The sequence below is a fragment of the Falco rusticolus genome, chromosome 6 (genome assembly GCF_015220075.1).
Source record: "Falco rusticolus isolate bFalRus1 chromosome 6, bFalRus1.pri, whole genome shotgun sequence".
In the NCBI taxonomy this organism is placed as follows: domain Eukaryota; kingdom Metazoa; phylum Chordata; class Aves; order Falconiformes; family Falconidae; genus Falco; species Falco rusticolus.
This window is the reverse complement of record NC_051192.1, coordinates 41,375,887-41,392,108: the sequence shown is the minus strand read 5'-3', so window position 1 is coordinate 41,392,108 and position 16,222 is coordinate 41,375,887. Positions and strand designations below refer to the sequence as shown.

The 16,222-nt window shown below is 40.7% G+C and overlaps 1 protein-coding gene across 2 annotated transcripts in view; it reads right to left on the bottom strand.

Moving 5' to 3' along the window:
• PHACTR2 (phosphatase and actin regulator 2) overlaps window positions 1-16,222 on the bottom strand; it is a 141,506-nt gene that overhangs the window by 24,521 nt on the left and 100,763 nt on the right. Inside the window, exons 4-6 of one of the 2 annotated variants that reach the window (XM_037391755.1) lie at window positions 15,001-15,159; window positions 4,727-4,957; window positions 549-1,098 (exon numbers count right to left, since the gene is read on the bottom strand). In XM_037391755.1, the coding sequence (XP_037247652.1) occupies window positions 549-1,098; window positions 4,727-4,957; window positions 15,001-15,159 (940 nt within the window). The remainder of the gene's footprint in view (window positions 1-548; window positions 1,099-4,726; window positions 4,958-15,000; window positions 15,160-16,222) is intronic. The other variant, XM_037391756.1, reaches the window with a different exon arrangement.

The window sequence follows — 16,222 nt, the reverse complement described above, 5'->3', positions numbered from 1 at the left end:
TTTCTTTATCGTTGCCAATTATTTTGCTTAAAAAAATGTAATTATGACCTTTCTCTTGACCAGACTTTATAGTAACTGAGTAAGTGACAGACCAAACACCTACTAACCGAAGCCTGAAACTGTCATTTTCAAGTGTGCAAGTAAATCTGGCTATTGAATTGAGAGCTTTAGCAGTGGGATATTGAACAATACCCACAAAAAAAGTAAAAGCTCCCTGTTATTCAGCTTAATTTCTTTGCCTTTATGAGAGAGAAATAAAAGTATTACCAGCTACTAGCTCAGCTGCTGACTGCAGTGGTCACATTAAGCCATGCACCGAAGCAGGAGGCAGGTTATGAGCAATGACCTGGGAAACATGAGGTTCTGCAGGTGAATGGCTCAAAGGCATGGGCAACAAACAAACTGTGCTGGGATGCAACACAAACTATTACCAGTCAGCAGAAGAAACAGAAGAGATCCCACGTGCCTACAGTGTCCCTCACGTGAAAAAAGGTGGCTTTCTTGGCTGTGGGTCTTACCACCCCCCTACAACAGCCACACTGCCTTACCTTTTTGTGTCTTCTCCACTAGCATCTGCACTGCTGTCTAGGGCCATACTGCTCAGGCCCTCGTCTGTGCCACGCTCAGTCTGGAGAAGAAGTTTAGTATCCGATCCGGGGACAGCTGGCCCTGCCATGCAGCCATCTGACACATCTTGGGCATCCGAGGAGACAGCGGGCTGACCAGCTGCAGCAGGGAAAGGAGGTGGAAGTGGAGGCGGAGGAGGGGCAGCAGTGGGAGGAGGGGGGACAATGAGCTTGCTCAGTTGGTCTCCATCCTCTGTTTTGGAAATTACTATGGAAGGTTGCTCAGGCTCAGGTTTTTCTGCCTTTGCTTCCAACCTGTTGGCTGTGGCACCTGAGGGGGAAGAAGCAGCCCCATCTGGCGCTGTTCGTGGGGCTGACTGTTTCCCAGGTTTTTTCTTGCCCCTGGGAGTCCCTGATGTGCCAGATTTGTTGGAAGTCTCCTTAGAGGCTTTGGGATGAGATGATGTGGACGAAGGAGATGGTGATGAAGAGGACTTCGAGACTGGTGGTTTTTTTGCATGAGAGGAACCCGCTAAAATAAGAAAAGAAAAAGCATTTCACGGTCTTGCAACTATATAGTTTTTGCACTGTTCTTTCTGTGTGGATTGACGTGTGTTCACACTTAAAAACTGAAAAGAATTACACTCAGTATTTCTACAATCCTTCGTCTATATGCTTGAGACAATAAATATTGCAGTTCAAATTTCACCTTTATGGTGGAAAAACCTGCAATGAATACTTGCTCAAGAACAGTGCAGGGGATCAACCTTACAAATGGGTGATAGTTTGATTCTAGCATTCTGCATTGGCCCATTTTGTACAACTTGCCTGGACATCCTCTAGAAAGCCCACTACTTATTCCAAATGTGTTTAGAGCCCTATTTTAAAAAATTGCTATCAGACAGAGAAAACCGCCTGACCTTTTCTATTATGTGAATTCTTGGTCTGAGCACTAGATGAACACCATGATTTTCCTTATGCTTTTCCATGAACACCTCAGGACTGTTACAGGTATCAGTCAATTACCTTTCACAGTGTTATTGCAAGTGGTGTGCTCCTAGTTAATGGCAAGAGCAGAGGGACAGCAAAACAAGATATACTTTCAAGTCCAGCTGGGCACGTTCATAAAACAGAGGCAGAAAACACCTGTCAGATCTCACTCTGCATAAATGATCTCCAGAAGGGAGGAGGCACTGAAGGCCTCCTGTATGTACTGGAGGTCTTCACCTTACCAGTGACCAACTCAGGCAGCCTTGAAAACATAATGAAACAAGGTTTTGACACCAGCTGTACAAGCTGGCCAGTGATGCTGCTGTTTAATCCTGTGATACTTACCATATTGAAGCATATATGTATAATGCCCAAGTTTGCAAGTGATTTCAGCTAGCCTGCATGCCCATGTGCATTCCAGCCACATTTCTGATTGCTGTGTTGATGCACCCATCATCTGGATTGGGAACTTCAAACTTCTGATTTTCATTTAAAAAGCAGTAGAAATGACAACCATCTTATGACTCAGTCTTTTTCATCAAAATGCATCCAACTCAAACACTTCTGCTGTAGTAAAAAAGCATTAACCTCCAGAGAACAAATGAAAGCATTATAAAACTACACAGCAGCCTTGCGGCTAAGCTTACAGAGTAAAACAGAAAGCTGTAATAGAAATCTGCTGAAAGGCCTACTTTACTTATAAGCATTTAAATAAAAACAAAACTCCAGCAGATTAGGATAGAATCAAAATACAGATACTGGCCATAATAAGCTCATGCTATAAAAATAGCTTTCACAGTGAGACTGTTCTCAGTCCCAAAGAAGATGGAAACTAATTCAAACATTATACTGTTCTCTTCTGTAGCTGAGTGTTACAGTTTATAAACATTGAGAGTGCTGTGAGGCTTTCAGTACATCTGGAAAAATCCACAGAAACTTTAGGCTAATCAGTGTCCCTATTTGTGCTGCAAGGCGACTGTGAAGGGCACCGCACCAAATCTATGGATGCTGCACTCATCATCCACACCAAGTACACATCACTGACTTAACCCCCAGCAAATCAAAAGGAAGCAGAGAAATGGTACAGGCAGCAGTTCGTAACTGCAGTGGAAATAGATGGTGGCTCCAACCTGTGTATTATTTAGCAGAAACCTTACTGAGTAAGTGGGTAGTAGTAAGAAAGGGCGCTGGGTCCAATCCAGCAAAGCACTTCAACACAGGCTGGAGGCTGACAGGAGCAGTTACATGCTTACGCTTAAGAACGGCAGCATAATACAAACACACAGCCACACTATAATTGTGGCTGGTAAAATGCAAAGAAATGTTTCCACTGAAAAACACCCTCACATTATTCTCAGAAATTTTCTGGACCTGCAATCGGATACAGAAACTTGAACAATTTTTTCCAGAGAAAAGCCCCCTACACTTTCATGTGGATCAAAAGTGCTGTTGCTATTGTTGCTTTTGACTGGGCTGGCTGACAATTTTATGTCATGCTTCTTTTTCAGTAGCAGATTTGAACTTCGATTAAATGAAAAATTTCATGGTTATTTGCCTTTCGGCACATGTCCATGCCTATGTTTAAGTCCCCTTCTCCCAGTTCCACTATTTCAGTTTGGAAACCTGCTGCTGTGCCCTCAGGAGGGCCACAGATCACTGACTGCATCATGTGTTCACTTTCATGGGGATCTGACAAACCTCTCGTACTAATACTTCTTCCAATTGGCTCAACTTATTAAGTATTGCCCCACTTCAAATGAACATGATGTACTTTTAACGCTGAAAGAAATTACCAGTAAAATAGGTACTATTTTATATAAGAGATATATCGATATATTTTACACCCATATGGCCTCAACCACTGCATGACATTTAAGCAAGGTTACTAAAAGACAAATCTGGACTCTGAAAGTATTTTAATTTAAGAACTCAGCTACCTGAAAGCTTGTTACCAACCACTGGTATAAACATTTCTTTATGTGATGGGTTATTTCATTTCTGAAAGGTCTGCTGTTACAAGGTTCCTTCTCCTAGGAAGAGCTGAGTTTTCCAGCTGCATGTGAAATACAAGCAGCAAATTCTGTGTTTTCAAAATGTTTATTCTTGTAGTCATCTGATGTAGTAGGGACAGTTAATACCAAGTTAATGGATATTTTATGGCAAAGTTATTATTGTAACTCTAGCAATTTTGCAATGTTTTCAAACAGTCCTCTTCTCTGTGCTTCAAATAGCAAATGTGCCAAAGTGTACAAGCTATAAAGAGGTATACTTGGAGAGAAAACTGGAGGGACTGAAGGGCTTTCAAAGACTGACAGAGGATTGAAAACACAAGGCTTGTATAAGTTTGCCAATGCATATATACAGTCCATTCATCACAATACTGCTTGTGTTCAAATTATATTTGGATGTTTTAATTTTGGTCATCAACTAAATTACGATGATTCAAACTTGAGATCAGTACTTTAAGAACAGCTACCTATAATCTTTAATCTAGCATCACTGATGAATTTTGGTTTAAAAGCATAGTGATATACACATCTGCTATGTGCCTGATGATTGACATTCCAGTGTGTATTTAGAATCACAGGAAGCCATCAACCAGCTCAGGGAAGCCTGGCCATTTCTAATGGTTATAATTGTTTGGGGTTTTTGGTTTGTTTGGAGGTTTTTTGCAGCTAAAACAACTGCTACTCAACAGTCTTTGAAGATGTATTCATGGTTTTATCCTTTACCTCTTCAAAATCTTGCAATCTTGTCAAATTAACTGGAATAGTAGATATTTCCAGCAGAAAGTTACAGCAATACCAAAGTAGCTTTATTTCTGGGCAACTCATGTTTGATTTCAGAAAACCCCTTTTCCCCTGCTGATTCTTCAGCAGTTCTCTGGGTCACTTTGTTGCCAGTCTTCACACTTGAAGTGGGAATTCACTATCACCTCTGATGTGCCTGGTGCTGTGCATACATCCATTAAACAGCAAAGTGATTTGTCTGTTGTCTGGGATGTTTGCAGACAGCAGAACCAGAGTTCAGCAGCAGGCTAGCTAAAAGCATCCATGGCATGCTCTTCAGTAACGCTGCTACGTAAAAAGGCAGAAGTCGTCGTAAGACCAAGCCAAGCACCCCCATGCACATGCACCCGCCGTAATTGGCACTGCCTGTGCAGTACTCACCAGCCTCTCGATTTGCACTGTGACTTGTTGGCTTGGGTGGTGGGAGAGGAGGCTGCTTAGCAGGAGCCTTTCCCTTTTTTTTAGCATGAGGTGCTTCGTTACTCTTATGGCTGGTGGTGGTGGAAGCAGCAATAGCATTTTTTGGTGGTAGCGGAGCTTTTTTAGTTTTAGGCTTGGGTGGTGGTGGAGCATGGGATGCCAGTATTTCTAGGCAGTGATCAGCTGTGCTCTCTAAGGATAAGAAAGTGAACAGAAGCCAACTGACACAGACATATGCTACATACATTCAAACAGCAAGCCTGACAACAATGACTACTTTTTGTTGCTTGAGCTCTTGGGAATCAGGAGATACTTCTTCATCTTCTGCCGCTTATTAAGTATTATCTCAGAAAAAAAATTACCGTTGGCCTCAATTCAAGTCCTTCTCATGGAAGATTCTGCCTGGCACTTCTCTCAGTCTCATCTATTCTAGACCTCCAAGGATCATCCTTAACGTTGAGTACCGCCAACTAGACGGCTTGCTGCAAACAAAACAAGGGAAACGTCATTTACTCCCCTTAACAAATTCCCCTGGCTTCGTTCCAGCCCTCTGAGATCAACAAGCTATAGAATTCAGATTCACATGAATCTGAATGAACAGGGCCACTCAGTCACGGGTTCAAATATGGCTATGCAGCTGAAATCTTCCCCTGAAGCAACTCAGTTTCCTAAACTGCAGACTGCTTGCTCATAGGAACTTAATTTTGAGAATCTTCCCCAGGGTATTTCTACTCTTCAGAAAGAGATGAAGCTAAATCAGACAGGATTATCGTTTGCCACGGGAATGCCCTCCTCTCCTACAAGCTCTCTGGGTACTGTTACAAGACTGCACTTGCAAGAATCTGCTGATTCTTCCTTAGTCAACAGGAATTTGGAGTGCATCTACATTGTGTTGTGCAATAGAGATGGCTCTGAAAAAGTAGAACTGAGGAATCAATGTCTACCATGTGCGCTGCAGGAGACTCGACTCTGGACTAGCTTCAGGCTAGTTCTGTAGACTGCATGCACAGCAGTGGTGGGAGCACAAGTTCCTGAACGCATCTTTTGGCTTCATTTCATCCAAAAGAAATCTGGCTTGTGTGCTCCGCAAACCAAAGAAAGTTAAGTGGGGGTGACCAGGAAATTCACTTCAAAAGCGCATACCTAATGCCAACTGCAACATTAATGTAGGTGAGCCATTCAGAGTCAACATAAAATTTTGCAATATAATCACTATGGTTGTAAGACTAGTTGTTCCCAGATGGAAATCTTTATCTATTCACTTACACCAACTCTGTGCCCATTTGGTCTCAAGATAGCCTTCCTAAATCTTCCAGGAAAAGGATATTATAAAAGCAAGAGCATACCATCAGAATCATATGGGCTTTATTTGCATGTCACTAAACTACAGTGGCTGGGGAAGAAAGGAGCCAAGCAAATATTTCAAGGAGTTCTGTAAGCCTCTTTTGTCACTCAAGAGAAACCAATTCATTTCTTGCGGTATGCTCCTGTTACAGCCTCACTCTTACACACCTTAAATGGCTGTTCCCAGCTTCTTCCTTCCCATGTAAAAGATTCCCAAGAGATAAGCAGCACCTTTTCATTTTAAGTTTAGTAGATGAAAAACAACATGTTGGACAACAATGACATTCTTGATCTCAGAAACAAAGCCTCTTCAACCTCTAGCTCAAGGCTTCTTAACATGAACCTACTGCATCACTGCAGTTACTAAAAGCAACGTGTGCGCATATGTCTCTTTGCAAACAGAAGGAATTAACATTAACTGTCCAGTGTCTTCCTCCTTTATTTCCAGCCCATTACAGATGAATATCTTTTTGCTAAGGTTTTGCAAGAACCACTGCATAGCAACCTTTTACAGCTTTCAAACAGAACCTTTCAAGCACAGATTCTGGTACTGCCTCTTTGTTTTCCAGAGAAAGACTTGGGAAGAAGAAAGAAACATACATAATTGTTACAGTTTGCTCTCTTCTGTTATAGCAAAACCCAACTCCTTGTGAAAGTCTACCTACCTTCGTTCAAAGTTGAAAAACTGATTTAATTCTGAAAAAGCAGGACATGTTAAAATTTTAATTCCATCAATAACAAACATGGCAAGATAAGACTTTGTATTATGAAGAACTTGAAGGACAAGATGATCAGAAACAAATAGAAGAATTTTATATGAAAGAATATATGTATCTTTTACTTACGGGTCCAGCATACTAAAACTTTATTTACTAGTAAGAATTAATTTAAAACTTGTGTACTTATATACACCATTACCATGTTTTGATTCCAGTCATATTAGTAGAGAAAATATTAAAACAGGACAGAAAACCTAGTAAAAAGAAATATACCATTCACCATATTCTAAAATAATACATTGTAATTATTCAGAATCTTAGGCAGTCATTAAACTATATAACTGATTAAATCACATGTATTAGAATTTATCTTCTGATTCAGGAAAAAAGTACTAAAAGGCTAAAGTTTTACTTAGTTACAAATAAACACATCTTAGTGACAAACAACTAATAATTTTCAAATTTTCTTTATAGAAGTAACTAAAAACTATAAATGAAACCCAAAACTGGAACAGTTCATTCACACAAAGCTCTTACTTGCAGACTTCAGTTGTGATTAAAACGAGCAATTTACATAACGTTGATTCTAACTGAAATGCCTTGCCATCACTGTGATATCTCTTTATCCAGGACATTGCTTTCCATACTGTTACATGTACCTTGCACCAAAGACTGGCAGACTCTTTCTGCACAGCTGCATCCTATCTGCTCAGATAGTTACAGCTCTCATTAAGTCTTGATTGCCCCTTGATGATATACATGCCCTTTTCTTGGCTTTGACCACTGAATCTTCTTTTTGCTCATAGCCTTGAGGAAAGCTGTGATGGAGATAACTGCCTTTGATCATATCATCCCTCTCGATCTCTTATTAGCTTTGTTAGCTTAATCTTCTTTATCTCATCAGATACAACCTGACTGCCCTCAGTGACAGTCTGATCTTGCCCAAACCATTGTTTCTCATTTACTCGTGAGATACAGATTTCCAGTTCCTACCTGACCAGTCCATTATATCAGCTTCTGCTAGTGACAAGCCAAGTTTTGAAGCAGATGCTTTTCATTGCTTTGCGTCTGCTGCCCCTCCAGCTTTGTGAACATTCACTGACTGTCCTCCCTCAAATTCCCCTCTGCTGTGATGCCAAAGCTGAAAATTTCTAGGCTGCCAGCATTGTGCTTGTTACCCTGATCTGGTCCCCTCCTGTTTTCAGTGCCTAACTACAGTGTCCTCTCTTTTACTGCAAGTCCATTGGAACTTTCTTTGGCTTTCTGCATTTATGTAAGACACTACAAGAAACAACTAGTATTAAGTACTGTAGTAATACAAATGACTATTAACAGCAACAGTGGCTTGATTTTGAACAGTGACAGGGATGGTATGATGTCTGTAAATGTCTCAGGATACAATTACGTTGCCATTGTACCTTCCCAACATGATTCTGCTTGAATATGGGCCCTTGGTCTTCATGCCTGCTCTTTATTTTGCATCTTTTGCCAAAATAATCGTTCAAGCTAATCCCCCAGGCACCTCAGTACCATCTGCAATGTATTTTTATTGCTGTTTTTTTTCTTAATGTAGACATCTGTTTCATCACAAACTGACCTTTTAATAAAAGGTCTCCAAAAGACCATCAGATAGGAATATCTTTTATTCACTGCTGCCTTGATCAAGACATCTGCTGTAAAAGCAATGTGCCTATAAATTACTCTTTAAATAGGAAAGCAAAGCAAATGTTAATGTTACATTAAGCATTTGGATCAATAGTATGTTTATGTTTAGAATAAAAATTTTCAAAGGCCAGATTTTCAAGAAAGCTCAATTTGAGACCAGATTTTTCTTGTTCCCAGAAACTGGCTGGGGACAGACTCTTAAGAAATCTGTATTCTCATGTAAACACCTAAATGATGATCAGGGTTATAAAGTACTCAGTATATAACAGCTCCTGTGGGGACTCATCAAATCTCAAAGTCTTTCAGAAACATACCAGTATGCCATATGCACTGGAAAATCAGATGACTTATTTTGGAAGGTAAATGCCAGACCTTTTGCAAACTCTGGATCAAATGGACCTATGAAAATCCTGGGCATAGTATAGTATCAGAAGCCATACATGACTGGGTTGTATCATACAAGATTTTTTTCTTTACTTTTATTAATTTTGAAGGAACTGAAGACCACAGCTTCTCTAGCCCAGGAATTTGTCATACAGTACTGGTATTTCTGTTTATACAGGTATAGCAGTGACATGAAGCTAGATCATGGAAAACCAGCAGCGCTGCAGCACAAACATATAATCTACATCAAATGCAAAGCACCCTTCCCCTGGAAGACGAGCACAACTGAGTGGAGTAACACTATGTAAAATGGAAGTTGGAAATAACATATGATTTGTTGTCTTTTGCAGAATGACTCCCTTCAAAATGAAACTCAATAAGAGTTTTGTGAATCATGAGTTTTCTTTCCAGCCTATGCAGAGAGCTGTGTTTTCATTATCAAAACTCAGGAAGCTGTCATTCAGAAACATGGGACACAGGGCAAGACAAGGTGTCTTTTGTGTCTTTTTTGGACTCATTGACTGTGCTGATGCAGGTGGTCAACTCATAGAAATCCTTTCAGATTCAACCAGCTCGGCTTTTTTCCTGCTATTGCTACTAAAATTCTGTTCAAGAAAAGACCCATTCTAATTGTTAGAAAACTTCCTTTAATTTCCAGTCTAAATGTATTTCAAGCCACTGTTTATTCCTTTCTACTTGTGCCAGCATTGTCCTTTAGCCATGTTCTCTCCTGGCTATATACCAACTTGTTACATTCATCAAATGCACTTGGGCTCTCTCAGGCTCTGTTTTGCTAGGCTGAACAAGAACAGCTGTCTCATGATGCTTCTCGCAGCATGCTCTGCAATTTTCAATTCATCCTTCTTGAAGATGGATGAGCAGATCTATACATCTATGGCCTTCCAGATCTTACTCTATGATTTCAAGAGCACTATGCATGAGAGGCCTGGTGACAGACAGCATAGAAAACAGAAGAGGGGAGAAAGGCACTTAAAGCAACCACATTCAGATATTTTCCACTGGCTCCAAGATAAAAAAGAGAAAAAAATCCACTGGATGCCATTTTACATTGCTAACTGTCCAATTTTTTTATAAAAAGTAAGCTGTTAAATCAAGAGAGAATACCTAATACATCTTCACTGTCAGCTGCACACTCCCACCATTCCTTGGTCTACGGGAGACTTAGAAAGTGAAAGACGTGGTCTCCTACATTCCCTTATACTTTCTGTGTAGATACGCTCAAGTAATTCAAAGGTTAGTTCATTAAAATCACATCTACAAGCTTATTTCTACAGCCACATTAGGATGTACTTCCTACAAAAGACAAAAAAATCTAGCAGCTTTGCAAATCAGGAGCTTTCCTCTGCCGCTCACCGTCTGTGGGCGAAAGTCTGTGCTCTCACATCACCCTACTGGCACAAGCCAGCTTGGCTAACTCGGTGGACAGGCTCTATCGAAATACAGCTTTATCTAGAGTAGCTTTCCTTTTAAGAAGATTTGGATTCAGCCTCATTTACATAGCTCAGGTGATGAACTGAAGATAATACTGTTTTTAGAAAAACTGGGTTTAGCCAGCAAATAACTCAGCTTGAGCGAGAGATTCTTTGAGAGACAGGCAAAAACCCCACCCTTTTATGTATGGTGCTCATATGGATGATCTACGGAGCTCAGGAGCATAGGGAGCCAGCAAGAAAAAGTCTGCCTTGCTTCTCACAGCGACGGGCTTACAGGTTAGTCTTCTGAGAGAAAGCAGGCTTCTGTCTGAGACGCTGGAAGATGAGGGTTGTGATCTTGAATTCAACAGGTTTTGTTCCACTTTGGGGAAATAAAGCGAAGACCTCTCAGAGAAGGAACCTAGAAAATTTTACTTTGAAGAACAGTCCTTGGTAGACAAACTAAAGCATTGGTCAGCAATGATGCATACTCATAAGATCAGAGTGCCTCCAACTTTTGTTTTTTTGGTTACCCAGGAGAAAAAGAAAAGATTAAATTTAATGGCAGATTTAAGGGAGAACAGAGTACAGAGGAAAGAACCTCTGAATCCAACATACTAAGACCTGGAGCCTTTGCCAGTTCTCATATTAGTTACCCTGTGGGGAAAAATATTATGTGCATGTATCCCGTGAATTCATTTGGAAACAGGAGTACAAACCATTTCCTTCACTGAAGGAGAACAAGAAAACCTGAGACGATCAGTCTGCTGTAAATGGCACATAGGAACATTTCACAAGCTTATGCTCCATGTCACCCATAACACCTATAGCACCTGCAACACAGCTCTAGCTTCCTGCAGTGCAATTATTTACCAAAGCAGCATCCACCGCACATGATGGTATGCAAAAGGAAATTTCGTATTACTTTTTTCCAGGTAGTATCTTGCTAACAGTTACTGAGCCTTTCACTTCTTCAAGCCCAAGCTAACAATGAAATCTGGAAGCATCTACCACAATCATGAAAAGATTTAGCTTGCCACGGTAAAAATGAGTAAGACCTGACCTTACTGAACAAGCCGAACTCAGACGAAAACTCAGGGTTCTCTGGTACATCTTGTGTGCCAGAGACATCCTGGGAGGGTGGAGAGGAGAAAATGATCTCTGACACAGTACCAGGAGGTTTTACAATGAGCAGCATGCATGCCATATCACCGTGCTATGTCCCCATGCCTAGGGAGGCAAACAGTGACAATTTTGACATCTATTCTACTGATGTGGCTTTTGGTCTTCTCCAACGCTGCTGTAGGGGGCAGGAGGCACAGAGACTCCTTGGATCCCCTTTGCAATGCTCATGCTCCGCATGGAACCTGGAGACTGGGGTCTGCTGGGGCTACTGCAGGCAAGTGTCACAGGTCAGGAGCCTGATGCCATGATGGTACAGTTCAGTCTGCTGCCCAGACAAGCAGGGTGTACTCTGACATGCTGCCTGCCCCCTGGCTGCTCTGCATCCCTTCCAGAGTGCTCACTGAGAATGGCTACAGTTCAGCTCTTTATTTTCTGCAGAAGATGCTAGTGACTTTTATTAGTCAAAACAAAACAATTCAGAACTCAACCCAGTATGAACATAATGTGAATAAATCACCCAGGAAAAAGATTTCTCCCATTTCTCATCTGCAAAGTTTATCCATCAAGTACCTGTTTTATGTAAAACTGTCACAAACTTATTATCCTGCCATAAAGGAGAAATTTCCTTTTAAATACCCTGCTTGGATGACTGACATCTCATCATTACTACAAACAGTAACAGTTACACTATTAAATCGCCAAAGGGAATTTTTCACCAGATATGAAAAGCACCTGTGAGCTGACAGGCAGCAGATGGGTACGCGGTTTATAGAACTGCCTGGCAGCACAGGAACAGCTTTCAGGAGTTGTCTTCTTCACTCCCTTCTGCTTAACTCATTCTTACATTGCATGGCTGAGCCTATTGTTTGCCCTTGTTGATACTGTATTTCCACGGCTCATGCTGAAACAACTTTTTTCATGTAACTTCTTTTAACTCATAACATATTCCACATTCTACCATGTGTTGCTGCCAACTCTCACCGTATTATCACAACGTGCCTGTATCACTTGTTCTTTTTAAGCTTCCAGCTCCAGCAGCCATCATCGTATTCATATGATAAAGGCCATTTTCAAGACCCACTTGAACAAGAGAGAAAGAAAAGACCACCACCATTTCATAAAAACATTTTAAAATAACCTCATAACTTCCAAGGGCTGAGATAGATTTTTTGGAGCATTTTGAATCAGCCAGAGTTGGAACTGCAGCACTGTGTACTACTAACCAGCCAGAATGAATCATCTTTGGGTCTTAGAAACATGGAAAGGGTATACAGCTTCCTTCAAGATTTACACCTAAGCATACATGACTCTAAAAAACCTAACACATTAGCCTCACTAAAGATGAACTCCTTGCATGCATTATTCTCAATTGTCCAGCTAATATTCACTGCACCTGTCTCAACTCTTATGACGGAGGGTCATGATCTGAAGTACCAGCCTGTTTTATGGTCCAAGCAGAGGACAGTGAGCTAGGTGTTCCTGCTCCAGCTCTCATTTTGATGCTATGTAAGCATCAGCAGATGTCCATTCTGTGGTTGTTCATTCCTTGCTCTGCCAATGGGTGTGGGTGTAATGCGTACATACTGCATCTGCCCTAAAAAAACACCGAGGATTAATCTGCCAGGCAGGATGCACCTGTGAGATGCAGTGGGCCTTACTCTTCCACCGAGTTCAACAGACTGGCTCACCTTCTTCCTTAATGTGCTGTAAGGTAAAGAATAACTGAAGGGTATTCACAGTGAGTTGTACTGCATGTGCACTGTGCAACACCATTGCTGATGTGTGGAATTAGATTCTTAACACCTTTTTTTGGCAGACTATTCCTCTGCAATAAATCTATCTGGTTCCTTTTCAGGGAACTCAAGATGTTTACACGTAGAACTTCACGTCTAGATGTAAAAGGGAAGTATACCTGAAGTGTTTTGCATCTTCTATGTGGTCATATTGACATTCTATGTAGCCTAGAATACCAAGTTTGCTCATTTCTTGTTTTCCTTCTCCGTCCTCCACATATACCCCATTTTCTGAGAGGGACTGGAGTGCTAGCTATATATTCTTCCATACTTAGTCTACTCTTGTATAGCAATAATTTTTAATTTCTCCCTGTAAGGTCAACACAAAATACAGGGAGCGCAGAGTGTAATGATGTGTTTGAAATAGACACTGAACATTTCCTGCTTCACTGGAGTTCTGCATTCTGCAAAGTCAGCTAGAGGGGATTTCAACATAGTAATGTGCATTTCTAAAAAAACCAGTACCTTAGGAAAACTTCCAAGATTTGACAGTTCCAAAAGGCTCTATTTAGGGATGCATAAAATAATAAGTGGTCTGATCTAACCCCAGAGTTAACCTGAACCATTTTAAAGGAGTTTTCCATGGCTTTTATAACTCTTTTCCCCTGACCCAATACACATCTGGTTCTACTTGGCACCAAAAGATAGATGTATCTAAATGCCATGAAAAAGGCTAATCGTGTATTTCTGTCTTGTTGGGAGACAGGAAGTACTAGAAATCTCATAAGAAAGGCAGTTCTCGTTGGACATCCAGCCACTTTTTACATAGTCAAGTGATTTACATAGCTCAGAGAAGAATTCAAATTTTTGTGTTAGCCAAACTGACCCTCTCAACCTCCAGAGGCTCATTCATCACTAGGTAAGGTTACTAGAAGACATTGGAAAGGCTGCTCAGTCTTACAGCCGTACATGGAAGTTCTTGATCTTTCTTATCTTTGCTCTTTCCTCTAGGAAAATCCAATAAATGGAATAGTATTTAAGAACACTTTTTGACAGGGAAAGTAAGTGCTGCGTTATTCAAGATGCTAGAGAAAGAAAATAAAACTGGTCCAAATGCTGTGATTCCACATTAATCTTTACTTTTCCCTTACTCAGTCAAACTGCTGTTACCAAGGTAGATCTGAGTAAAAGTATTAAAATTAATATGGACTCCAGGACTGCTAAATATTTAGGAGCATTTACTGCAATACATCTATAGAAAAACTCTACAGTCATCAAGGACATTTTCCATAAATGGCCTAGGTTCAGTTTGCGGTAGTGATACAGACCCTTGAATATTTCTGAAGAGCTGGGCTGCAAGCGTTTAAGATTTAATGAAAACCAGCAGGAATGAGTCACTGAGGTTACTTTCAAAATGATACATGGTTTTTAAGTGGCTTAAATATTTTTGAATAGTCAACCCATGAGCCACTCCTACAACAATATTGCAAGGTGATGCAAATGCACTCGGTGTCTTCTTTTGCAAAAGGAATACCTGAAACCAAAGCTTGCCATGGCTAGGAAAGGCTCACATTGAATTTAGAAATGAAACATCCTTACACACGTTTTCATGCTCAGACCATGCTTCTCTTTATGATCTTACTATACCCACAGTAAAAGGCATGCCTACCAGTGATGAAATACTGATGTTTCACAAGTCTTTATCTTCTCTGCAGGTTCTGCTGGCATCCTTGTGGCAGAACAGAACTCACAGCATGTATTGGTGTTAATAGAAGAACATGTTAATATTTTAAGTAGGTAAAAAACAATGTGTGAAGAAGGTGTTTATTTACCTTTCTGATCTTCTTTTTTCCCTTCCAATGCCGACACTTTCTCTGATAAAGTACCATTATCTGCACTGGCTTTTACTACATTTTCTTCCCGTATGGTTTCTTCACCAATGGCTATGGTGTGTCCATTTGAAGTTTCAAAATTTACTGTTACATCACCATCTGAAATGAAAATTAAAAAGCTATTGCTTAGTTTAATTGCTTTTCTAGCACCTATTATCAACACACAGCATCCCTCTGCTTTCAAGTTTCCATGGAAGCAAAGCAGAAAGACTTACTGAAATGTGAAACATCAGGCTGCAGATCTGCTCTGAAAGGTAACTCTGTAAACAAACTCTATAGGCTTCCACTTTCTTCAGGTGGACACCTCTGCAGGCCTGGAAGGGCATGCGTGTTTTGAGGTCCAGTTTCGTGTCTGTACAGGTTAGCATCCCGTTCACTTCGTCCCTGCATCTTGGTTTACACAGCAAAGAAATGTGTGCGTGGACCACAAGGGAGCTGCAATGTGTTCCAACATGCCCCAAAGCTGGACAATGAGGGGGCAGACTTGCAGGAATACTGTGGTGCATCCCAGTAGGTAAATCAGCCAGAATTCAGACAGAAGTTCTCAGTGTGCCATGTAATCAATAAAATAGGTCACAAAGTCATTACCCAGTCTTAAGAACCAAGGTGAAGTCTTCTTGTATCATGTATCATACCATTATTAAATTCTGCAAGTAAAATTCTTTCCCAGCTCTGATGTTATTTTACTTCCTTACCCAGACTACCTCAGCTATGAGTTTTTTTCAAATCCTGAAAAAAACTTTTCTCTTCCTTATTTGTCTCTATATTTCTGAAAATGCTACATGCTCTGGCTGGTTCTCAGTTTTCTCTCTTCTCTTATGTACTGATTTCTGTTCTCTGTTCCATGCATTTTAAAATTGCTACCGATTTTATTCTCTGGTCATTTCTAAAGCTTGTTATCCTTATGTTGCTCACACCCCACCTGCAGTTCATGTAGATGATCATGATCACTCTCCTCCTGCGCGATTCTCTTGCTGTCCATCCAAACATTACACAAATCTACTTGGTGTCTCTTCTAGTTCTTCTAGCTGATTCTTCATTAATCCTGGTAATTCCACTCTCTTCTACTCCTCCTTTGCCTTGCTGTGTGCTATCAGACCAGGATATTTGGCACTTCCCTGGTTTCAACACAATTATGCAGACACTCTCTTACCACCTTGGG